Source organism: Pituophis catenifer, unplaced genomic scaffold (genome assembly GCF_029215685.1).
Source record: "Pituophis catenifer annectens isolate HBS135680 unplaced genomic scaffold, rPitCat1.0.hap2 SCAF_1, whole genome shotgun sequence".
Classification (NCBI taxonomy): Eukaryota; Metazoa; Chordata; class Lepidosauria; order Squamata; family Colubridae; genus Pituophis; species Pituophis catenifer.
Genome location: NW_027256881.1, coordinates 21,450,736 through 21,475,926, shown reverse-complemented (window position 1 = coordinate 21,475,926; position 25,191 = coordinate 21,450,736). Strand labels below are relative to the sequence as shown.

Genomic DNA, 25,191 nt, shown 5'->3' with positions numbered 1-25,191 from the left:
CAGGACCAACAATATGGGTTCTTTTTCCATAGCCATAACCAACGACCCCAGTAGATGATATTTGGATGTCCACCATCAGTCCAATGTTTGATTTAGCAAGTTGATTGGATGAAACTGCTGAAAGAATATTATGAAGGTGCTTTATCTGGATCAAACCCATAAGTGGGTTGAAGAATTCCAAAGTAGCAATGTTTCTTAATCAGGGGCTTATATTGGAATCTCCCATTTCATGCACAATACAGAATAATAAAAACAAGAACAAATAGGCTGAAAAACAGCTTCTATCTCAGGGCTACCACCATATTGAATTCTGCAATATGCAATATTGGGTTTTCAATTTCAATTATATAGAATGTAAAGGATGTATGTTTGTGTTTTTATTTTATAGTTATAATGTATACTGAAGATGGCATTTAATTTCCTTGTACCATGTGCAATGACAATAAAGTAAACTAATTAACTAACTTGGTTTTTCCTATTCCTCTGGGTCACTGACTAAGCAAATTTAGGACTTGGACAATGTTGTCCAATTGTTCCAGACCAGGAATCATGCACTTCCTTGCAATCCATAAATGCTGCAGGCAATGAAGTAGATGCTAAAACTCTCGGCTTTGAAAAAATTCTCAACTGCCTTGTTTATTTTCAACATTTATACTTCACTGTTCTGTGCACCAAAAAGGCACTTTGAATATTTTCTTTGGTTGTAAAAGTTCAATCCATTCAAAGTATTTTTCCCCCAGTGAATAATAACCAAGACCTGAAAACTGAATTCCTATATATATCTTGTGGCAAAGTACACAGTGCTGGTCAGAACTCAATAGGGAATGATCACTAGGGTGGGTTTTTTTTAGAATTTTAATGTTTTGTTGCTATTCTGTGATTTCTATTGGATTAATCATTACTATTGCTATTCCTAATATTTATGTTTCATAGTTCTGCTCATTTTAATCTTGTTTTAATCTAGATTTATTTTTATAATAATTTAACTATCATATGCAGAGAATTCCTGTCATGGCATGGTAAAAAAGCACAACATAAACACTGAGAAACCTTTTTGTTTCTGTAACTGAGAAATCTGACGTAAGATTTCCTTTCAACAAGCCTGACCTAAATTTCTTTTAAGGAGATTCCTTTGTTTCTCAACTATAAGAGTAGACCGTAACCTAAGCAAAAAGAATGAGCCCACTCATACTCAATAAAATGCTTCAGGTTCCCATTTTGTCAGTAGGATTGATAATAAACTTTATTTTTGCAAAGCAATATCCACATCTTACAAACACAAAAAAATTAACCTAGGAGAAAAATTGCATTAACAAATCACTGACCACCAGGCTCAGAGACAAATTAAATGCCATTTTAATTCTGCTGCTGAGAAGAAGTCTGTAACCTGCAGTGGGAGGCTAGGGGGAGGGAACTAACATTGGGAACCTTCATATACTGCAGGGTTTCCCAATCTTGGCACCTTTAAGATGTGTGGACTTCAACTCCCAGAATGCCCTAGCCAGCCATGCTGGGAATTCTGGGAGTTGAAGTCCATGCATCTTAAAATTGCCGAGGTTGGGAACCCTGATATACTGTTGGCCAGAGACCAACAGAAACGGCAGATTCTAAAAGAAAACAAAGAGAATCAAACTGATTCAAGTAATAAGCGAACATGAAAAAAGAAAAAAGGCAAGATCAATATGATCCAAACAACCACTGCAATATTCCATTTGTACCCTCTTGCCTGGATTTTTTTCACCCAAACTATAACCCATTATAGCCCTCCACTGCCTGAGAATCATTCCTGAACCGTCAGTAGTTCCTATCTAGAATGGACCATAGAAGCAAAAAGTAGAAATATAGCATTGTTTTTTTTCCCCCAATTCCACAATCTATTTCCCAAGCTAGCACATTTAAAACCATTGGAAGGGAATTCTATTAAAAAACACAACGCCGTCTTTCTTTATTTCAGCCCATTCGCTATTCAACACTAGAATGTGGACATCTCCCCATCTTGGAAATATATCAAGATACCAAGCAAACAAATCAACTTAATAAGGAATCATTTTTTTGAACAAAAACAAGCAACATGTTATTTGACGGAGACATTTGAAAAGGACATCTACTGTGAGAATCATCATAGCAGAAAGTGCAAACAATTGCCAATGCGGGAAGATGCTGCTACCAAAGAAGAAAATGGAAAAGTCATTAAGGCAATTAGCAGTGTTTTCAAAGTAATGTCAAGATACAATATCCTATATTCCTTGAAAGAAGGAAGCTGGCCGAAATTATGAATGCTAAGAGAGTCAGGATGGGAGCTGAAAAGAGTTGCAAGGAGTAAAACCTGTGCATGTCCAGAGCTGAACAGAGTTCATCTGTTTTCAGTAGCTCTAGACAGTTTGTCACCTGTCTTCACAAACAAATCTGCAGAAGAGTGCTTCAGGATGCATCAAGGCAATAGTTTGGCCCATCCAAAAGAGACCACCTACCCTTTTACATCATTAGAACCTCCCAAAGCCAAACTGTAGTCTTAGAGAGCAACAGCTAATCTACATATGTAGATAGAAGAGTTTCATTTCCAAATGCTTTCCTACATTCAAATGGTGCAAATATCTGGACATTCAAATACATTGTGTTCCATAACCTGGAAGATTCTAGTGAAGGAAAAACTTATTCATCGTTGACATACCCCAACTATGTAATTTATTAGTATATGCAACCCAACACAAAAGGTTTCTCTGCAGACAATACCCCCAATTTGGGCTCTAGCATGAACAACGGACAGTTGGCCAACTCTGACTTAGAAAGTTTACTGCTGCTTCAAAAGAAAGAGAATGTGAATTGGAACACTGCATTTCTTGTTTTGTTTTTCCAATCTAAAATTATAAGCATCATTATCTTTCTTAACTAGTATTAAAATGTGATTGAATGCTGGTTGTTTGTGTATGTGTTTTTTTTAAAGAAATCTACAAAAGTGGCTAACTTTTTGCAAGCAGGGTGAAAATGGGAAGAAAAAGCAACCCTCCCTCTCTCTTTCACACAGACATATATACACACACACATACACACACACGTACGCTTCAGTGGAACCATCAGTGACTTTGGAATTGTACTGTCATAGTAGAGATGTGCACTGTCTGGAACGCTGGATAGATCACTGGGAGAAATAAGGTGCTTTGTTTTAGATACCCGCAAAGGCATCTATACCGTCCCAATGCAGTAAGACATCTTTCCGATCCTTCTGATGTAGAGTCACACAGACACAAAACATTCCAATGAAAACAGTAAAAGGGCTCCCAATAATCTTAGCTGCGCTGGCATAATCTGTTCCAAGGATACTCTTTATATAAATAACCATTACAGGCACTTTAAAAGTCTTTGGTTGGAATAATCCAACGTCTCATGATAAATCCATAACCAATCAGGACCCATTTCTGGGTTCAGCAGGCAATGATTGCAGACTTGGTCAATTTTGGAGGAAGGAGGCAATGGATCATGCTTCTGAGAAAGCAACCTGGAGTTGGGGGGGTGGGGGGGGAGAGAAAAGAAGGCCATATGGTCAGATTTCAGCTATGAGTTTTATAAGGTCATAATAAGTCACTGTGTGATCTGAATTGGGAAAATGATGAGAGAGAGATGACATATGGAATGCCTCTTAGATGGGCTTTGACATATGGAGTTGCTATAAAGCTAAGTCAGATCTTGACCTGTCGAACTCCGTAACTGTCTCTGCTGTCACCAAACAACACGGTCCCCTTGAATAGATACATCACATATACATACTCATACACACATTCTGTACACTCCCATGATATAGCCTATTATATTTGTAGAGTGCCTTGCTGAAAGCTGTGGTTTAATTTTGCATTTAAATATACTCCTTTCAGGCAGCCAGAAAACGAAAAGAATTAACTCCACATAATATTCCCTAAGTCTCATATACCCCTGGAAGCAAAGGGAGCAACAGAATAGTGCTTCTTTTTCATGATGTTTATAATTAGCCTCACCCATCACAGCAGACATTTTGTGCACATAGCAGCTATTTGGTGATGCTGCCCGTGGCAGTCAACATTCCAGAAATGTCCTCTGGAATTGCCTAGCAAAGATTCTTCAGATTTTCAGTCATGGGTCTTTCTTGGAAATGCTAGGTAGGTTTCAAATCCACAAGATTAATCGATGCATTTCACAGCATGCTTCTAGGCAAATCATGTTCTCTTAGCCTGCCTACATTGCAAGGTTGTGATGAAATTAAAACAAGCACACATTTGTAAGTCACCTTGTGTTTTTTGATAGGGAAGAACATAAAATTGTATGATAGAAGTCAAAGGTATATAAACAAGCTGAAGTGAATTCTGCATGACAGGGAACAAAAAAAACTGAATTAGTTGATCTTTAAGCTTCTTTCCAACTCTGATTCTATACAGAATTCTATAATTCTGTATAAAACACAAACAAAATAAAATAGGCAAGTGTCAAAAAGTTGAGAAGCCTCAAGTAGCTTCCATTGGATTTGGAAGACAAAATAACTGTCAAGTCTGCTACTGGTCTTCCTATTTTTAAGAGGTTAATCTATCCCAGTATATCGAGAGGATGGAGGTGCCAGTGCATTTCAGCCAATGCATGAATGTAACATTAGGGCTTAGAGCTGTTTATGAATAATTCCCAGAATGACAATAGTTACTAAGGAAGCAAAGACTCCCTCCTTCAAGTTAGCTCCTCCACAAATAACTTTGCGCTTACCTTTTCAGGACAGAACTCTGAGCTGCTTTGTCGCAATTTGATTGGTCTGCCTCTGATGACTGCGTAGCAGAACATGGTGATGACCATCACAAAAAGAAAGTAACTGGTATGCATTAAATGCAGATTAATTAGGGAGCGGTCATCCTGAATGGAGAAAGAGACAGCATTTCCTAAGGCTGTGGAGAAAACTACATGCAACTGCCTCAGGAAAGTGCAGGGACATTGCTGAGGCAGAACAATTCCAAACAACTCCCTCGCCCCACACATACATTATGGCAAGATCTGAACAATGACACAATGGACAGAGCATGTGCACTTCTAAGGAGAACATGTCCAAATCTTGCTTATACAAGCCCAGTCACAGTAAAGTGAAAAAAAAATTACTTACATCTGGAACAATAACCGTCAATTTGGGATTTAATGCATGATAGACTTTGCCAATAGCTCCCTTGTAACACCAGAAAGGGTTGTAGTCTTGGGCATATTTTGTGTTGGAGTCTCTTGCAGTTGTCACGATCTTGTACCAGAAGGTTGCGTTAATATATGTTTCCGGAATACAGTGTGGTGGCTGACTGTAAAGCAACACATAATTTTGAGCTGTGTATCCAAGTCACCATCTTTTTCCCCTGGGTTCAACTATCCCCTTCTGATTGCTTTCCAGTTTATAAGCGCATGCTGTCCTGAAGTTGAATGGCTCCCCCTTTTCCACATTCCTCCCTCCTCCATTTCTCCCACTCCTGCAAAATATATCTATCACTATTTGGGGGAAATTGGTGGTGAATAAACTAGAAGTTCCTATTTGCGACTTCTAGGAACACGTTATAAATTTTTCTTTAAAAATTTAAAACTGGAAAAACTGCCTCCGTCTCTTGAAGTGGCAAACCTGAAGGCATGAAAAAAGCTTCCCTGGGAGGAATAAGCATTGGTTAGAGCCTTACACTGTGACTGGAAAAACTGTTGCAGCGGCTGTAACTGTCATGCAAGTCGTGAAGACAACTTGGTCACAGCGGCCATGCAAAGCGCAGTCATCTGAATTCCAGGCAGTAGGTAGGGTGAATGTGATGTTGATTTCCTCATGAGCTTCTCTGCCTTTGGGAGTGGAGCGAGTGGAAGAAAGGGAGAAAGCATAGTACATCAGTAAGAATTTAATGTTTAATGTTTAAGTACAGGTAGTCCTCAATGTATGACCACAGTTGAGCCCAACATTTCTATTGCTAAGTGAGACAGTTGTTAAGTGAATTTTGCCCCATTTTATCTTTTTTTGCCACAGTTGCTAAGTGAATCACTGTAGTTGTTAAGTTAGTAACACAGTTGTTAAGTGAATCTGGCTTCCCCATTGACTTTGCTTTAAGAGGGTCACAAAAGGCATGGGTCACATGACCCCGGACACCATCATAAACCATCATAAATATGAGTCAGTTGCCAAACATCTAAATTTTGATCACATGACCATGGTGATACTATAACAGTCAAAAGTGTAAAAAAGGATCATAAGTCACTTTTTTCAAGTGCCTCTGTTACTTTCAACGATCACTAAACGAATTGTTGTAAGCTGAGAACTACCTCCATCATTTAAAATGAGGAAAAAATTAAGGCTGCAAAGAACTGTCAATAAACTACTATGAAGTAGTTGATCCAACTCCTCAGCAATTATGGAAGCCACTTATAATGATAAGATCATGGAAGTGGATGTCTATAGGAAAAACGAAAAAATGTATGCCGAACTGTTCAATAAAAGCTGTTCCTTTTTTATCCTTTTCAGAAAGATGATTTCTAGATAAAGAACATCCATTAAGAAATGCAGAAATGGATCTGTCTTCATTTGCTTTTAGCTATTCCTACTTTTCTTTAAGGGCTTTGGGCCCTTAAATATGACATTCGAAATAAATGGTACCTGAAAGTCCAATTTGATGACCAAAAATGGTAGAAGATAAACCTGTGACATTCCGGGAAATGCCACCAAAGGGTCTAAGGGGGTCCAGTGTCAAAGTGATGGCAACGGAAGTATTGACAGGACCAGAATCTTCAAGCGTCTGTGGTGATGGCGTGGAAGGACGAGCTTGGCTGCTGGTCATGGCATTCTCTGGAGTTGTGGTGTCATTTATGAGATGCTTTAATGTTTCGTTCTCCGAAATACAGAAATCCAAATCATTAAATCGCAGAAGGAAAGTGTTCCAGTCCTTAAACATAGAGAGATCTTTAGTGCCTTATGTTGAATTACAGCCCTCACAAAGCCAGCATGTATGTTCTTATACTAACAAATAGCAAGGTTAATTCAAGAGAGCTCAATCTCACCCAATAACAGCAATGATTTAAGAGATACAGCCATGTCAAGATGCTGCACTTCTGGCTAAATGATAGTGGTTGGGGCATCTTGAATGAGATTACAATCTGAAACAACTACCCTTTAATTAGTTATGGGGAAAAGTAATCTAGGAAAATGATATGTGGCACAATGCTAAAACCATGAATTAAAATGCTATTAATCTGTGCAAGAGGTATCCTTCCATTTTTACAATTTCAAATCTGAATTGCTAAACAGTTTAAAATCAATTCAAGAATGGCACCAACAAAACAGATGGCCTTTACTTCTGAGGCACGATTGACTGGGCTCATTAAAATAATGTGCCAGCTTAAACATTTTGAGCGTTCCTATCTCAGCCCAAGGTTGTCCATATCCATCAGACACTCATAATGAGAAGTCCTCCTGATTATATATAAGCCACTCATTTGACTCTTCATTTCTTGTGCCATCCTGAACAGAACTCCCATTCATTAAACTACAAAATTTATTCCATTCTATCTATGCATTCCTTTCTGGAGGGTAGATATTCAGCTATAGACTCGATTTGTACTTTACCTCTGTCATTTCAGGGGACTTGATCTCTTTGATCTTAAAGAAATAACCCAGAGTCAGAAAGGCGATGGCCATTGCGCTGACACTGATCATAAACACCACAAGAGGTGGGCGGCTGCTGATGTAAACCCTGAGGTTCTCCAGAGGGTTTATGTTGAACATTATTCTGATCAGACCCACCTGCAAAACAGCAAGAACACAAACTGTAAAAAGCATCACAGAAAATAAGGCCTTTGAGATCAATAAGATGTGAGAGAGAATCTTCTGACATCTCCATTACTGCAACGTTTGTTTCTGTTATTAAAGGTGAGGAAGGAAGTTGGGACTAGAAATCCGTACTGAGGTTGCTGGCAACTAGAAAAGAGGAAGTCTCCTGCCTTGCAAGCTGTTCAGTACAATTGGCAGCAGGGAGGGTATCAGCTGAGTCACAATGGGCACACACTATTTTGTCTGTGTAGCTAGATTGGACTGGATCCTTGCTCTAGCCCATAGCCAACTGGCTGGGTTCATATTTAGTTAAAAAAAAAATCTTTTGAATCTTCCCAGGGGGAATATTGTGGATACACCCACCCTCTTCCCAGGGCTCTTCTAAGGGCATTACAGGCAACTTGTTAGCTCACACTCAGCCAAGGAACAAATGCAACGCTATACACAAGCCTCCTTTATAGTTATGGAAATATGTAGGCTCTCTCCCAATGTCCACATTCAGGACTCCATCATGCTTTATTCAAGGCAGAAACAAGTACTTTTCACATAAAGTGAACCAAAGCATATGCTTTGTTTTAGAGAAATAGGGCATTTATTACTCTGCAGCATTAAAATTCTGCCCTATCTTCCTAGAACTCAGCACTGGTATTTTTTTAAAATCTGAAAACTAACATCTACCCTGGTTAAAAGACTCTGATGAACTCAAAACCTCTCAGACAACAACAAAGTCAAACACGGATCTGAAATTTCATTGCCCTCTCCCAAATCATGCAGGTCCCAGCATTGCCTCTCTCTCCTGAAATATGACTGAAAAAAATGAAAATTTTGTATTTATTTTCAGAAAGGCACAATATCTGTATTTGGCCCTCTTCCATTTTTGTCTCAGAACTCAACTCAGCAAAGCAAGCAAAGAAGCACAAGTTTTCTTGTGGCAGGGTGGATTTAATTTAAATCGAGTTGATTTAAATCATAATTTAAATCATGATTTAAATCACTAGTAAAAAGGCTTGATTTAAATCATCATTTTTAAAGAGCAACTGTCATCTCTGCTACTCCTTTGACCCACTGTTGACTCACCGATAGTCCCAGTGTTGCAGAATATACAGCCTCATGCTACATAACTAAGCTCCATTTCATGCTGAACTAAATTATTTATGTATCTTAAATAGAAAATTATCGTACGATAGATTTTTACCCCAAAAGTTTTTTATTAAAATGAATTCGATAAAAATCAAAAAAATCTGATTTAAATAAAAAAATCTGATTTTTTTTATTTTTTTAAAAAAATCATTGATTTTTATCCACCCTGTCTTGTGGGCTTTATTATCAACTCAGCAGTTCATGGTGACTGATGTAAAAGATAGGAGGATTGATGAGAACTCCTAGTCTGGAGAGAAATTTCATTCACAAGCCAAATAGAGAAATGTGTATTTAAATGTTTAACATGCTAAGAATTATTTCCAGAGCTCTTAAGGTATTTCATGTCTCCTTTTTTCAAAATTCAAAATGAAATCCTCGCTTTGTTTTTGCTGTCCATCTTATAATTTCAGATAACTTCCATTGCAGCGTAGTTATTTGTAACCAGCATAAATTATTTAAATATTTCATATAGTTTAAGCTTTCAAAATATAATTTAACATATATTCAAAAGAAACAACAGAAAAGAAAAAAAAGAATATTACGGAAGACCATTTTTGCTTTCAGAGCAGCATCAGAGAAACAGCACCTTGCTCCTCAAACAAAAAAGTTAAAACACATGACTTTCAAGATGTTACATCTAAACAAAAGCTGTACCAAAGAATTCTGGTTTTAGCAGCCCCTTTTCCCTCCTAAAATTTCAAAAGGTAACAAAGAAGCCTTAAAATGGTGTCACATAATCTGAGGCAATTTCCTGACAGTAAGAGCTATCACCTTCTAAGGTTGCTTCAATAGGTATTATGTTCCCTTTCATCCAGAGGTGGTATTCAGCAGGTTCTAACCAGTTCTGGAGAACCGGTAACGGAAATTTTGAGTAGTTTGGAGAGCCAGTAAATACCATCTCTGACTGGTCCCGCCTCCCAAGTCCCAGTTGATCGGGAGGAAATGGGGATTTTGCAGTAACCTTTCCCTGGAGTGGGATGAGAATGGAGATTTTACAGTATCCTTCCACTGCCAGGTCCACCAAGCCACGCCCACCAAGCCACACCCACAGAACCGGTAGTAAAAAAATTTGAATCCCACCACTGCTTTCATCACACATCCTCAGAGATTGCAATCCCTGCTTGTCCAAAACACCGTAGCAAATTCTGCACCGAACAGTGGGTTGGACTAGATCAGCGGTCACCAACTGGTAGTCCGTGGACCACTGGCGGTCCGTGAGAAAATGTTGGTGATCCACAGAAAAATTATTTGCATTTTTTTAATATTGCACTAAATCGGGGTCCTCAAACTACGTCCCCCGGGCCAGATACATGCAATGAACATTTGTGTTGCTGCAGAGAGCCTCCCCCTTCGGGCTCTTTTTGTGCAGGTTGGAGGGGGGCAGAAATTCCGACTTGGGGTCTGCTTCAGCCTCCTGGTGCAGGGCTTTGGGCAAAAGCTGGAGGGAAGTACCGCTGGTGGCAAAGAGCCGGAGGGCCATGTTCCAGTGGGACTGCATCATGGCCTGGAACTGGCTGATCATCTCAGCCCGCTGAGCTTCCAGGCGCCGGTACCTGGCCTTGCACTCCTGCAGGTCTTCCCTCTGCTTGGAAAGCCTATGCTCGTAGTCCTCACTGAGGTGCTTCTGCTGAGCCTCCCTCTTGGTCAGATACAATTTGAACTGAGCCAGCTGTTTTGCCAACTATTTCTCATGGTGGCTGCTTAGCTCCAACAACTGCTTCCTGTTGGGGCCCTAAGGTGCCTGGGCAGGCAGCGGAGGAGTGGATGGCAGGAGAGGGGTGAGTAGAGGCTGGTGAGGTGCCCCTTGATGTAAGTGACATCGAGCTAGCCATCAAGTTGGCCATGCTCACCCAGTCACATAACCACCTAGCCATGCCCACCCAGCCAGTCATTAGGCAGATCATATTAGTGGTCTGTGGGATTTAAAATTATGTATTTTGTAGTCCCTGTGGTCCGAAAGGTTGGGGACCCTTGGACTAGATGACCTCTGACATACGTTGCAATTCTAAGACTGTACGAATGACTCGTGGAAGAAATATGGATCAAATGATGACATGAAGTATAATACATTTCCATATGTTTTATGATTTTCTTGCTTGAATTTAAGTCAAATATATGCATAGACACATTTTTTAAAAAATAAAAAACACTAATGAAAAGGCTATTATACTTTAGAAATTGCACACTAAGGCTAAGTAACTGAGTAACAAGCCCAATGTTAATACCAAAGCCTTCCTTCGCATATGCAATTTCCTGCTTTCTTTTTCCATCTGTTCCCTTTCCATTCTCCTACCTACTTGTCCCAAAGGTGCTTTTTTCAAGAGGCAACTGGACTTTCTGTTTTTTTCTTTGAAGACATTTCGCTTCTCATCCAAGAAGCTTCTTCAGCTCTCCTACCCATTTCAAAATCCAAATCAGCCCTTTCTTGGCAGAACTAATGTAGCTTTCCAGGTAACAAAGCTACTTACCTGGGCTATGGGGAAACTCCTCCCTCAGGGTCTGGAGCTTTCACACCTTGCAGGACACACCTTGTGTTTTCTGGCTGTTACTGTCAACCATTAGCTAAAAGCAAACAGTTCAGTGAGACTCAAATCTTGCCAAGCAGGAAAGATCAGTTGAAGAGGTTGTCATCTGCCACCTGGAACACATCCTGGGGCTTGTGGTGATGGCCAGGTCTTTCCTTGCCATGTGATTCTTTACTGTATCTTTGGCCTACCATTCTGAAAAAAAAACCCATCTTCTGCTCTCTGGAATGGCATCCCCTCCAGAGACAAATACTGGCCCCACTCTTCAAGCATTTCAGGCTCTGTTACCAGGCCTGGGTTTAGGCTATGTTAGCAGAGAGTCCGTCAACTTTTTTGAATTTTATGTGGTTTTGTCCAAGCAGCCATGTTTCTTTAAAATATCTTTAAATATTGTAAAAGGCCCAGAGTCTTTTTTGGAATCACAGCGCCTCAAAATTCAATCAATCAAGTTCATGAGAGCTAAAAGCAAAACAAATATTCAAATAAAACAGACTAAAATCCCTGGCAAGATGTTAACAAATGGCTGGCAGGGCGGCGGGGGATTAAAACTCCATTTTAACTGTAGTTCTGAGATCATTAAATAAACCTTTTCTGAAAGAAAGGTATTTATGCTTCAAAGAAAGACCATTAAGGAAGTAAACTTCAAAGCATAAACCCTTCAGAGTTCTAGCATAGCCACTAAAAAGTCCCTTTTCTCTTTCATTTCAGTCAATAATTTAAAATAAAATGGGACAAAGAATTATAAGAACGGAATGATTGGAAATGACCTTGCAGATCATCTTGTCCCACTTTCTGCCTTGTTAAGAATCAGGTCTTTCTTAATGTCACATTGGAATAACTTTATCATCCAAAAAGTGAGCCAGGTTGGTATAGGCTTAGCACACCAAGCTAAAAACCAGGAGGCTGTGAATTCTAGTCCTATTTTAGGCATAAAATCAGCAGGGCAGCTTTGGGCCAGTCATTGTCTCTCAGACCAACGCACCGCACAGGGTTGTTGTGGAGAAAATAGGAGAAAGAAGGAGTATTAGTTATGTTCATTGCCTTGAGTTGTTTATAAAAATAATAAAGGTGGGCTATAAATAAATATAAACAAACAAATTAAAAATTGAGTCAGCTGAGAGGCTTTGGGACACTTTCCCTTAGCTCTTGGAAGAAAGCAACTAAAAACCACTTCCAAAAATCTTGCTAAGAAAACTGCAGGACCAAATCTGTGTAGTCAACAAAAGTCAATAATGACTTGAAAGCTAAAAGAAAGAGAAAACAATTCTGTCTCCTTTTCTATGTCACTCTTGATGTCTGGTTTTACCTAACTGTATCTTCAGCCCACACAATGTATTTCAAGTAAGCGGGATGAAGTCTCCCAGAATTAAAGGATAAATGGGAGCTGCAGAAAGCATTCTACAGGCCAATCTCTCCTTCCCTAAGGCCAGATGAGCATTCTGTGCAAATGTACAATTTTGAAAGCACAAGCACCAATAGTGCCCGTGACAATGAACACTGTAGATGAGTGTATCAAAATCCTGGCTATTTTAGTGCTGCTTGCAGGTATTTTAATAGCATACACAATAAACACTAAACTATTTCCCCCAATGTGAAATTCAATGTAAATTTCAAAGCATCTGCCACAATATGTCACATAAGCAGATTAATAAATTGTAGAAACATGGACAGTCTGCAAAATGGCAAAAATGTTTTCCTTAAGCTAACTATTTAAGTTGCGTACAGAGGCAAAGGAATCTCATCCTTGAGGATAACTTTTTCTAAACTAATCCTAGCATTCAAATATTCAAGTATATTAAATTACTACAACATTGGAAGGCACATGAGCATGGAAGAGAAAATCTTACTGAATTTTGGCATATGTTCTTATCCTTTGCATTCTAAGATAAATTATCTTCTCAAAAATATGCAAGCAGGCTATCACTCACTGCCCAAACCAGCTTGGTGAACAAGCAGTTACTAGTTCAAGGAAGTGAAGTAGTGCAAAATAGTAGCAATACTCCAAACCGGTCATCCACATCACCGGTATATATTAGGAAGATTTACGAGAAAAGAGACAGAGATCACCAATGAACAGATGACAGTGCTAAACCTCATCTCTCCCAGGATATACCCAACAAGATGAGCTTTTTCCCTCAGGAAATGCCAATATTTGCCATTGGAGGTGGGATTTTTGCCTCCCTCCCCAATTTTGCAAAGACTCTTCAGGTCTCATTAAAGCAATTTAGACAGAAGCTATATGAACTATATTAAGTAACATTACTGGGGTAGAGTTAGAAATTAACCAATAGGGCTGCTATTACCTTTTTTCTGGGTTATCCAGTCTTTTCTTCAAACATCCTACAGGTAGACCTCGACTACTGACCACAACTGAAGCAAACATTTCCATTGCAAAGTAAATTGGTTGTTATGTGAGTCGTGACTGATTTTACAAGCTTTTTTGTCATGGATGTTAAATGAATCACTGCAGCTGTTAATTGATTCATGTGATTGTTTTAGCGAATCCAGTTTCCCCATTAATTTTGCTTGTCCGAAGCTGACTGGGGAAGTCTCAAATGAGGATCACACAACCCCAGAATGCTACAACCATTGTGAATACATGCTGCTTCTCAAGGACCCCAAATTCTGATAATTGACTGTAGGAAGGCTGCAATAGTCGTAAGTGCAAGAACCAGCTGTAAATCCTTTTTTCAGTGCCACAGGTAACTTCAAAAGGTTGCTAAACGAATGGCTGTACTTTTATATACAATGGCTCTGTAAACGTTTTAAATAAATAAAATTCAGTCAGAAGGAGTAGGTACACAGACTAGATGGTACTGAGCAAAATGATCTTTGGATCCTAAATCTTCTGGGCATCTATTTACCTTAAATTGGATTCACTAACTCACAGAAAGTCACTACAGGCTATCAATACAGTCATTATGTAATCCTAGTAGCAATTGGAAAGAGATGTTAAAGTATCAATTACAGTTTCTCTAGACTGTCTTCCTGGACAGCCTAACACAGAGTATTACTGAAGTAATCCAATCATACCGGTAAGTCTATTAGGGCATAGATCACTGAAGTTAAGCTATCCTGATCCAGACAGAATTATAGCTAGCATACCAGGGGCTTTAAGCATTGACGCATGGACTACAAGGAAAGACAAAGTGTAAGGTGTGTTTCCTTAGGGGAGGGGCAGGCAATCCAGGGGAGGTTTGAAGAACCTTTTAGCTGCATAGTTACAATAAATCCACCTTTCCCAAACCTTCACTGTATTGCTTTCACTGTTCATTTGAGTTCATTTTAATGTTTGGGTTTTTAGTGCACATTAAGATTACACCAAAGGGAGGGGCAATGGCAAAAAGTTTAGGAATCCCTGCTTTAGAGGAAATATTGCTTCCTCCAGAATAAATAGCTTACTTAATTCTCAGTCTTAAGAACCATCTACTGTATTTATAATATCTACACCAAGCAATATTGGTAGGAATATGCTGTTTTCATCACTCTGGTGAGCACAGCATGATGATGTTGCGCTGCAAATTCTACCTCACTGCACTACAAGCTCATGACACACATATAAAAGGGGTTTGCAGCACAATTACACAATACTGCTTTCATTAGTCTGCCCTACCCACAGACATTGCTGTCTGTATGTTACCTGAACTGTGTGCTGCAGCTGCCAAGAAAGCCAATACAGTCCTAGACTGCATTAACAGAGGGATAGAATCAAGATCACGTGAAGTGTTAGTACTGCTTTGTTATGCCTCGGTAAGACCGTACTTGCCGTCACCCCAGTTCAGCTCTGCTGCGCATGCGCATGTGTCTCCCACCGGCCAGCTAGTTTGGGTCTCTGCCACGCATGCGCGGGGCGGTGGGGTGCATGTGGGGTGCCGCGTGCGCATGCACACATTGCATTTTGGGGGTTTGGGCGCACGCTTTGGGCACTCAATCTGGAAAATCACTGTTCTAGGTCAACCCCGTTCAGGCAGAAAACCCTATATCATTTCAGACAAATGTTGCCTAATCTTTTCTTAAAAACTAGTGTTGGAGCATCCACAACTTCTGGAGGAAAGTTGTTCCACTTATTGTTTTAACTGTCAGGAAGTTAGGGGACTGGATTAGGGAACTGGAAGCTAAAACGTATAAAGAACACTTGCAGGAATTGGGTGTGTCTAGTTCAGGGTTTCTCAACCGGGGATACTCGCACCCCCTGTGGGTGTGAGGCGATATTCCAGGAGTGCAAAAACTTGGGTTTAGAAGTTTCAAAATTATAGTATATATGCATAATTATATGCATATACTTATTTACTTTTGTAAGGGGTGAAAGAATATCTCAGAAGGGGTGCTGGGTATAGAAAAGATTGGGAACCCCTGGTCTGGTTTAATGAAAAGAAGGACTAGGGGTGACATGATAGACATATTCTAATGTCTAAGGGACTGCCACAAAGAAGAGGGGGTCAGCCTATTCTCCAAAGCACCTGAAGGCAGAAGAAAAAGCAATAAATGGAAACTGATCAAGGAGAGAAGCAACCTAGAACTAAGGAGAAATTTCTGGACAGAACAATTAATCAGTGAAACGATTTGCCTTCAGAAATTGTGGGTGGTCCAACACTGGGGGATTTTAAGAGGAGATCAAACAACCATTTATCTGAAATAGGTATAGCGTCTTCTACTTGAGCAGAGGGTTGAAATAGAAGACCTTCAAGGTTCCTCCCAACTCTGTTATTCTCTTAGTCATATTCAAATTCACTTTGTCATGTCTATACAACTTTCAAGGACCCACAATGTCATTTGAGAGACAGAATTTAATCACATCAACGTACTGATGCCATAGCATTCAAATCTCCAGATGTTCAGAGTCAATGGTTTCATACAGATATTGGACATAAGAACAGAATCTAAAAGCCCCCACAACACAAGCACCATAGATTCAAATAGATCTCCCACTGCCCTGCTCTGATGCAATCCTACAGGTAGAAATGAAATATGTGACATTAGCTGAGTTCACATTGTACACATACTCCAGGCAAATAGCCATGGACTACATAATGCAATTTTTAAATCTTTGCACAAATACTAAGCTGTACATTCATGATACAAGCAGGGGTCACACAATATTGACCAATGGCCATAATAAAATAAATCCAGGTAGGTAATTGTTGCATAAATGATAAGCTGGCAGACAGGCAGGCAGTTTAGTATTATTGTATATGAAAAAAGTCAACCACTGAGAGGTCCTTGGTGCTCTTTGAGCTTGGTTGTTTTCTTGGAGACGTTTCATTACCCAAATAAACTAACATCATCAATGCTAGCAAAGGGTGGGGTTTGCTGCCAGTTTATATTATAGTGGCTTGTTCTGTCAGTGTTGATGGGATTGGTCTTGAAGGTTCTTTGATTGGGCTGTTTACTGTTAGCTTGTTTGACACTTCCTTGATTGAGGTATTGCTTACTTCTTGACTCTTGGTCAGATGTTAATTTTGGAATTAATCTATGCTTATCTAGGCATTGATTGCTGGTGGGGAGGTGTTTGGGTCTTTTTGTTCCCTTTTTGGTTTGTTGATTGTCTCCTGCATAATATGTAGACATTGTTTATGTCTATGTGTCTATTGATGGCTAATTTGTCAGAGTGCCAGGCTTCTAGAAATTCTCTAGAGATTTTAGACTTGGTTTGGTTTAGGATGGTCACAGTTTCCCAGTTGAAACTATGGTTAAGTCTGTCCATGTGTCGTGAAATTAACGAGTTTTATCATATCTTCTGACTGCCAGCTGATGTTCATGGATGCATTCTGCCAATCTTCTGCCTCTTTGTCCTATGTAGTAGCTGTTGCGGTCATTACACTGCATGTTGTAGATGACTCCTGTTTTTTCTTCTGGGGTTGCTTGGTCTTTTGGCTTACCTAAGATGTTTTGGGGGGCTTTACTTGGCTTGTGTGTTACACTGATTCCATGTGGTTATAACTGTCTGTTGGTGATTTCTGAGATGTTTTTGATGTATGGCAGTGTTATTCTTTTTACTGCTTGTGTTGGTTGTGCTACATTGAGTTGAGTGGTCAGGAACTTTTTGATGAAGTTTTGTGGATATCCATTTTATTGGAAGATATTGCATAGATGCTCTTTTTCCTTTTTCTGCTGTTCAGCATTGCTACAGTGTGCTTGTGCTCATCTAACTGCTTGCCGTAGCTTTTCTTGTGGGAGTTTGGGTTATTGCTTTGATAGTGGAGCACATGATTGGTATGGGTGGCTTTTCAGTACACCTGTGTTTCTAGTTTGCCATACATCAAAAAACATTTCAGAAACCATCAACAGACTACCAATAGAGCATAGATTAACTCCAAGAATAACATTAGACTAACAATCAAGAAGTAAACAATACTCCAATCAAGGAACTGCCAAACAAGCTAACAGTAAACAACCCAACCAAAGAAACTCTCACCACTCCCACCAAACACTGACAGGGCAAGCCACTAGAAAATAAACTGAGAGCAAACCCTACCACCCCTTCAGAAAGCATGCAAAAGGGAAATATTTGCCTGCAGGCATACTTCCACCAAGGAACAACTTTCCTTCCTACATGAATGCCTACGACAGCATGTCCAATCTATTGGTGTGAGATACAAACCTCCAATTAACTGCACAGCTGGATGGAAAATAGCCCAAGAAAGTGGGTGAAAATGATACGGCTCTTGATCACAGATGCACACCTCAGATTAAACAAATATCAGCCCACCATAGCAAACACAAGGAATAGCTGGAACTAATCATCACACCAGAGTACATGGAGAGGCTGGCCACCCCCATCATGATTGCTTCTCATAGACATGCTGGAAAAAGAAAAACCAAACTTCAAACCAAACCTCAAACTCAACCCCAGAATCAAAGAGGCACTAGAGCCTGAACGAGTGATCAGCATGTCCAGCCATCCACTATCTATTGCAGAATACAATATTCTACAGAAAGGTCTCAATTATAACACAGATAATGCTAATTACCTGGAATTCTGTGAAGCCTTGCAACTACTGGACTTCCCACAGGGGGTCCAAGAAAACATCAGACAAACCATCATACCACAGACCAGAAAAGGATGACAACAAAGGATAGAGCAGCCCTCAGAAACCAGGCTATCATCCTCCTACCAGCAAAGGCAGAACCATCGTTCTTATAGACAGATCATAATATATACAAATATATATACAAAAACAATTGCTAGAAGATAAAGAAACTTACATCCCAGTGAACACTAATACAATACAGAAACTAGACAACTGGATCAAGGAAACTCTCAGTGACCACATCAAGAAAGGCCAAATTACCAGAGAAGAACAGTGGTGGATGAGAAGCAGTGAAGTCATCCTCCTACACTTCTAAGGATCCCCAAAATACACAAGCCTGACATACCTCCCTTTTCAATTATATCATTACTAGGTATCATTACAACATCACAAAAGAATTAACAAAAAAGCTTGGGCACCTCACAAAGGAAACAATCAACTCCCTACATGCTTTCAAACAAAGATGTGACTATAGATGAGGACAAAATCCTGGTCTCGTTTGATGTCACAGCCCTTTTCACGTCCACAGACCCAGACTTAATCAAATACACGAAGATTGAAACACTCACAATTATGGATCTCATAAACCTCTGCCTAACTACATACTTCCAATTTGATGGACAAACTTATTAACAAATTAAAGATACACCTTTGGGATCACTATTTACAGGATTTATTGTGAAAGTGATAATGCAACATCTGCAAGCAATAGCACCCCCACAAATACGACCCAAAATATGGATCAGATATGGACACCACCACCTACATCATATTTTTTTAAAAAAGGAGCAATTAGAGAACACCCACAAAACCAATCAAAAACATCTTCAAAGGAATATACTTTATCAGAGAAAAAGAAAACAACTCAGTATTCTTCCTGGATATCCTGATCAGTAGAGACCACAATGGCAAACCAGAAGCACCGGTGTACCGAAAAACCACCCGCACCAATCAAATATTATCCTTTATTGGTATCAAACTTAGCAATGATTGCTTAACAAGAGAGCCTCTCCAACTTTTCTGAATCCAATTTCAGAAAATACCCAATAACCAGGGTGAGTTTATATAAACATCTGAAAATACCGAACTCTTGCATCCTTTCCTCCCCTTCTTGCACATGGAACTTTGCAAACTTTCCTTCACTCTGTTCTGCCTCAGCTTCGGATTCCCAGAGAATGTGACACACACCAATCTTCCCAAACACTGTTTAATTCCAAACAAACACCTTTCAAGAATGCAGGCTTCCCGTGCAAAGGGTCCTTATCAAAGTTATTAAGAACAAAGTCTGACAAAGGTTGGCAACCAGCCCAGAAAAACAGATATGAGTAGTCGCTCGCTCTCCAAGATGCTCTGTAGTAATGAGTGCGACTTAAATAGGCTAAGGGAGTGGCCAATTATCCTCAAGCCCTACTCTCGAGTAGATCTCCTCCTCCTGAGTAGCCACTCCTGCCTTTTGGCAGCCCTACGTGCCGGAGCATTGAGGAGAGGCTCCTCCACTTCACTCTCTCCATTGGAAGGAGCCTCTGAAGGTTCTGAAGGCCCTGGTTGAGTTTCTGCCTCTGGCATCACATCCTCTTCGGCCTCCTCGCTGTCCGACACGAGCACCGGCTGCTGGCGTGACACCACACCAGCCTCCTCATCGTCAGGATCAGCCACGATCCGCGCAGGCCACTGGCGGGCCACAACACACTCCTAACAAACCTACTAATTAAATCTATTTACAGATCTCTCTAGATTGCTAAATTCTCTCAGTCCCGATATACTTCTTCACATCCACTGAAGTTACAGGAAAATAAAACAAACCTATTTAAGGCAACCCATAAATGCAACCAGTTTTCCAAGATCAAGTTGGCATTACAGGTAGTCCTCAACTTAAGACAATAATTGAGCCCAAAATTTCTGTTGTTAAGTGAGACATTTAAGTGAGTTTTGCCCCATTTTATGACCTTTCATGCCACATTTATTAAGTGAATCACTGCAGTTATTAAGTTAGTCACCTGGTCTCCCCATTGACTTTGCTTGTCAGAAGGTCGCAAAATGTGATCACATGACATTGGACACAGCAATGGTCATAAGTATGAACCAGTTGCCAAGCATCTGAATTTTGATCATGTGATTGTGGGGATGCTGCAAAGGTCGTAATCACTTTTTTCAGTGCTGTTGTAAGGGTCACTAAATGAACTGTTGTAAATCAAGGACTATGTGTATTTGATGTAGAAGTAGTTTGGTGTAGTGGGTTAGGTGCTGTCATATAAAGCAGGGGATTGTGAGCATTTCAGTCTCATCTTAGGTATGAAAAACCAGCTGGGTGACTTTGGGCCAGTCACTCTCTTTCAATCCAACCCTCACAGGGAGGGCTGTGGGGAAAATAAGAAGAGGAATGAGTATTTGCTATGTTTGCCATCTTGACAATGTAAAATATACAGAAGGTAGGATAAACATGTAATAAATAACCAAACTGAGGAGCCGGATTGTTGGGGACAATATGTTGACTCTGTAAACCGCTTAGAGAAGGCTGTAAAACCACTATGAAGCGGCCTATAAGTCTAAGTAGCAGTCTATAAGGCTAAGAAGGAGCCTTGGTGGCGCAGTGGACTAAGTGCTGTTAAAGTAGCACTCAACAGCCAGCTGCCTGCAATTACTGCAAGTTCAAATCTCACCAGGCTCAAGTTTGACTCAGCCTTCCATCCTTTCGAAGTAGGTAAAATGAGGATCCAGATTGTGGGGGCAATAAGCTGACTTTGTATAAAAAAAGAACACCGCTGGGGGGGTGGGGGTGGGGGGCTGAAAGCCCTACTAGGCAGGTATATATAAAAGTATAAAGGCTATTGCTTAATGCATTGTAAGCCGCCCTGAGTCTCCGGAAAAGGGCGGCATATAAATCGAACTAATAAATAAATAAATAAGTGCTATTATTGCCAAACCCAAATCTGTTTGTCCTAGAAAGATTTTGATCTCACGTCTGGCTGGCCCATTGCCCATAAAAAGAACAAGCAAACAAATTACCAAACCCAAGTCTTCTGTTGCAGAAAGATTTTCATCTCAAGTCTAGCTGGCCCAACGCCTACGGGTGAGGTGGGGTGGAAAAACAACCTAAGCCTGCAGCACCATTTGAAGAAGCTCCCGAGAACCCGGGAAGCAATTCCTCCTCCGTTCTTGAGGCAGGGCTCCTGCGAGGGCCGCTTCAATTCCAGGCCTGGGGCTGCAAAAGAGAGAGAGAGAGAGAGAGTGAGGAGGAGGAGGATGCAGGAAAAGATAAAGACCAGGAAAGACCCCAAGAGGAAACAGGCCACATTGGCCACCCCCAAACCTCCTGCACCCCCACCCACCCCCGTCCCCTTGGGAGGTCGGGATGGGAGGATCTGCACCAAAACGGACGAAAGGAAGCCCCCCTTTCCGTATCAGGAGGATGCGCCTCGCCCCCGCCCCTTCGAGGGGCATCACGAGTGGAGCAGCCAGCCGCCTTCGCCTCTCCCTCCCTGGCAAAGGGAGCGCCATGCCCCTGAAGCCCTCCAACCCCCCCCCCCGCCCAAGAGTGGGCTTTCCTCTCTATGATCACCGGACGAGCCCTCCGCCACTTCCTTCAGGCCTGGCAGGTTTCTGCTTCCCTTCCTTACCTGCGGCCGAGCTCAGCGCGGAGGCCGCCGCATCCCTCGATGATCCTTGGCCGTCTGTTCGCCCTAATAGCGGAAACGCCGCGCGCCGCGAGGCCTGCCAGCGAGCCTGCCTACAGGGAAGAGGCGGCGGCGACGACGACGGCGGCGCCGCGGGGACAAACTTCGTCCACCCACCTCCGCGCCTGGCAACGCAGCTCGCCCCGCCTTCTCCCCCCCCCACTGCCCCCAACTTCTCGGGAATGGGATCAGAGTCTTGACGTCATCAGCCTTTGCGAAGTTGCGCGCGCCTTCTCAAAGTTCTCCGCTCCGCAAACATTTTATGCTGCCGAGAGTCGAGTCACAATCTTGTGCTGTACTTAACAACAGTCCGCTTAGTGACCGTTCGAAGTTACAACGGCACTGAAAAATGTGACTTCTGTTATTATGGCCGTTTTTCAGGCTTATGACCATGGCAGCAGCAGCCCCATGGTCACGTGATTTACATTTGGATGCTTGACAACGTATTTATGACAGTTGTGTGTGGTAATCTTTTGCCACCTTCTGACAAGGGAAGCCAGATTCACTTAACAACCGTATTATTAATTGAACAACTTCAGTGATTCTCTTAAGAATCGTAAAATGGGACTAAACTCACCTAACAGATTTCTCACCTTAATAATATAAAATTTTGGCTCAGTTGTGGTTGTAAATTGAGGAAGACCTGTAAATATGTCCGGGATGGGTTCAGTTTGTCTCAGTCCTTGGAAATGTTTAGATATGATTTATAGCAATAGCACTTAGACTTATATATTGCTTCACAGTGCTTTTACAGTCCTCTCTAAGCAGTTTATAGAGTCAGCATAATTCCCCCAACAATCTGGGTTCTCATTTTACCGACCTCTGAAGAATGGATGGCTGAGTCAACCTTGAGCTGGTGAGACTCAAACTGCAGGAAGGCAGCAGGCAGCAGAAGTAGCCTGCAGTACTGCATTCTAACCACTGTGCCACCATGGCTTTTATAATCATACAAATCAACCATGCACAATGTCTTGTGGTGAAACCCAAAGGTACTTTTTCAAGAGGCAACTGGACTTTCTGTTTTTTCTTTGAAAACGTTTCACTTCTCATCCAAGAAGCTTCTTCAGCTCTGACTGTATAGTGGAGAATGGAAGGATTTGCACTATTCAGGTGACCCTGAGGACACAGATAAACCTCCAAGAGGCCTCGACGACTCTAAAAGAATGTCTGCAAGGAGTATAAATCCTTCCATTCCCCCTAAATAAGACCTATTCCAAATCAACCATGGTTATTGTAAATTTCCAAACATGAAAAATAAGCCAGGCCCTCCTATCCCAGATCGCTTCTTTAGTGGGAAAGCAAAATATGTTCTAGATTTTCTAGAACGTTGTCAAACTTAGAAAAAATTAAGTATTTAATTCATCATTGTTTCAGTGTTTTGATGTCTTACAATGGATCTGTTTTGTTTTTTACTGTAATTCTTCCAAACCATGGAAATTGAGAAAATCCACTGTCCATTTCCATGCTTCCATGAAGCAAGATGAGAAAAGGTTAGTCCTATACATTTAGTTGGTAAAGCAGTATACAGATTAGCTAAGAGGGGTGAAAAAATTGTTTCACCCATTGTTGCTTCTTATTTCTCTACAACTAATATCTATTCCTCCCCACAGATATTGCCCCCTCCTCTGAGGCCTGCTTATTTAAGAATTACAGAAGGTGAATATACTAATATAGGATATGAGACATAGTGCTGGACAAACACATGATATTAGATTTTCCTAATGTGCCACTGATGATGACTGAGAAATATCCCTCTTTCTGCAGAATATGGCAGCCATTGATTCCCCATCCTGCACCAGAGAAACATTTTGGAATCATACTGCTGGGTTCTGCCTGGGTCACACAAGATATACCGCTGTGTGTCCTCATAAACTTCATTGGGCAGACATCAAAATAAGACTGCCACCTCTCAGCTACCTACGTTTCCTGCTGTGTATATGAAAGTTAACAGAGTTAACAGTAACAGAGTTGGAAGGTACCTTGAAGGTCATCTAGTCCAATCCCCCGCTCACGCAGGAGACCTGTACTAGGGATTCGAACTGCCAACCTTTCTGATCGACAAGCTCAGTGTCTTAGCCACTGAGCCACCCAGGTTAAATAGATTATACAAAATGCAGAAAAAGAATGAGAAAAAGCAATTCAATAAAATTAAACATACGTAGGGTTTAATGCCATGCACTGTATCTCTCCATATTTTTCTGTCCTTGGAAGTCATCCTTTTTCTACCTCATTGCCTTTTGTTCTTTGAGCTTCTCATGTCTGTTCTTCCTAAAAAATGAAACCTATTTAATTTTTAAGGTTGGTAACATACCTAAAATGTACTATTGAAAAATTAAAGGAAAATGGAAGTTTGAAGACACACTTCAGCATTAGCCACCAAACTGATCTTTGAGAAAAACCTGTAAACACAAAAAATATATACTGCTTGAACTACAGATAGTCAACTTACAACCATTTGTTTAACAACCAGTTATGATGATGCTGAAGTGATTTAAAAAATGACCATTCCTCACACTTAATGACCATTGCAGTGCCCCCCCCCCACCGTGGTCAAATGATCTAATTTTGGGCCCTTTGAGCTGTGGTGGCGCAGTGGTTAGAATGCTGTACTGCAGACTACTTCTGCTAACTGCCTGCAGTTTGAGTCTCACCAGCTCAAGGTTGACTCAGCCTTTCATCTTTCAGAGGTCAGTAAAATGAGGACCCAGATTGTTGGGGCAATATGCTGACTTGTAAACTGCTTAGAGGGCTGTAAAGCACTGTGAAATGGTATATAAGTCTAAGTGCTATTGCTATTGTACAGTTGCAGTGTCCCAGGGTTATGTGATCACCATTTCTGACCTTCCCAGGGATTTCTGACAAGTCACATCAATGGGGAGAGCCAGGTTTATTTAATTGCTGTGATTCACTGAACTTTTTATTCTTCATCCTAGTGTTTTCCTATACACATAGGGTCTGCTTTTCAAATCAACAAATACCATTTTATGGGATCAAATGCAGCAACCGGGTCCAACTAGATAATTTTAATGTCCATG

The 25,191-nt window shown here is 40.8% G+C and overlaps 1 protein-coding gene across 1 annotated transcript; it reads right to left on the bottom strand.

Annotated features, from left to right (window-relative positions):
* Positions 1 to 1,222: 1,222 nt before the first annotated feature.
* On the bottom strand, positions 1,223 to 22,259 carry TMEM248 (transmembrane protein 248). The gene is made up of 8 exons (XM_070932147.1): positions 22,100 to 22,259; positions 21,489 to 21,684; positions 7,583 to 7,759; positions 6,617 to 6,902; positions 5,661 to 5,811; positions 5,111 to 5,294; positions 4,723 to 4,866; positions 1,223 to 3,496 (listed from the first exon to the last, which is right to left on the bottom strand). Exons 3-8 carry the CDS (start codon positions 7,739 to 7,741, stop codon positions 3,476 to 3,478), a joined length of 945 nt encoding a protein of 314 aa, XP_070788248.1. The 5' UTR covers positions 7,742 to 7,759; positions 21,489 to 21,684; positions 22,100 to 22,259; the 3' UTR covers positions 1,223 to 3,475.
* Positions 22,260 to 25,191: the final 2,932 nt, after the last annotated feature.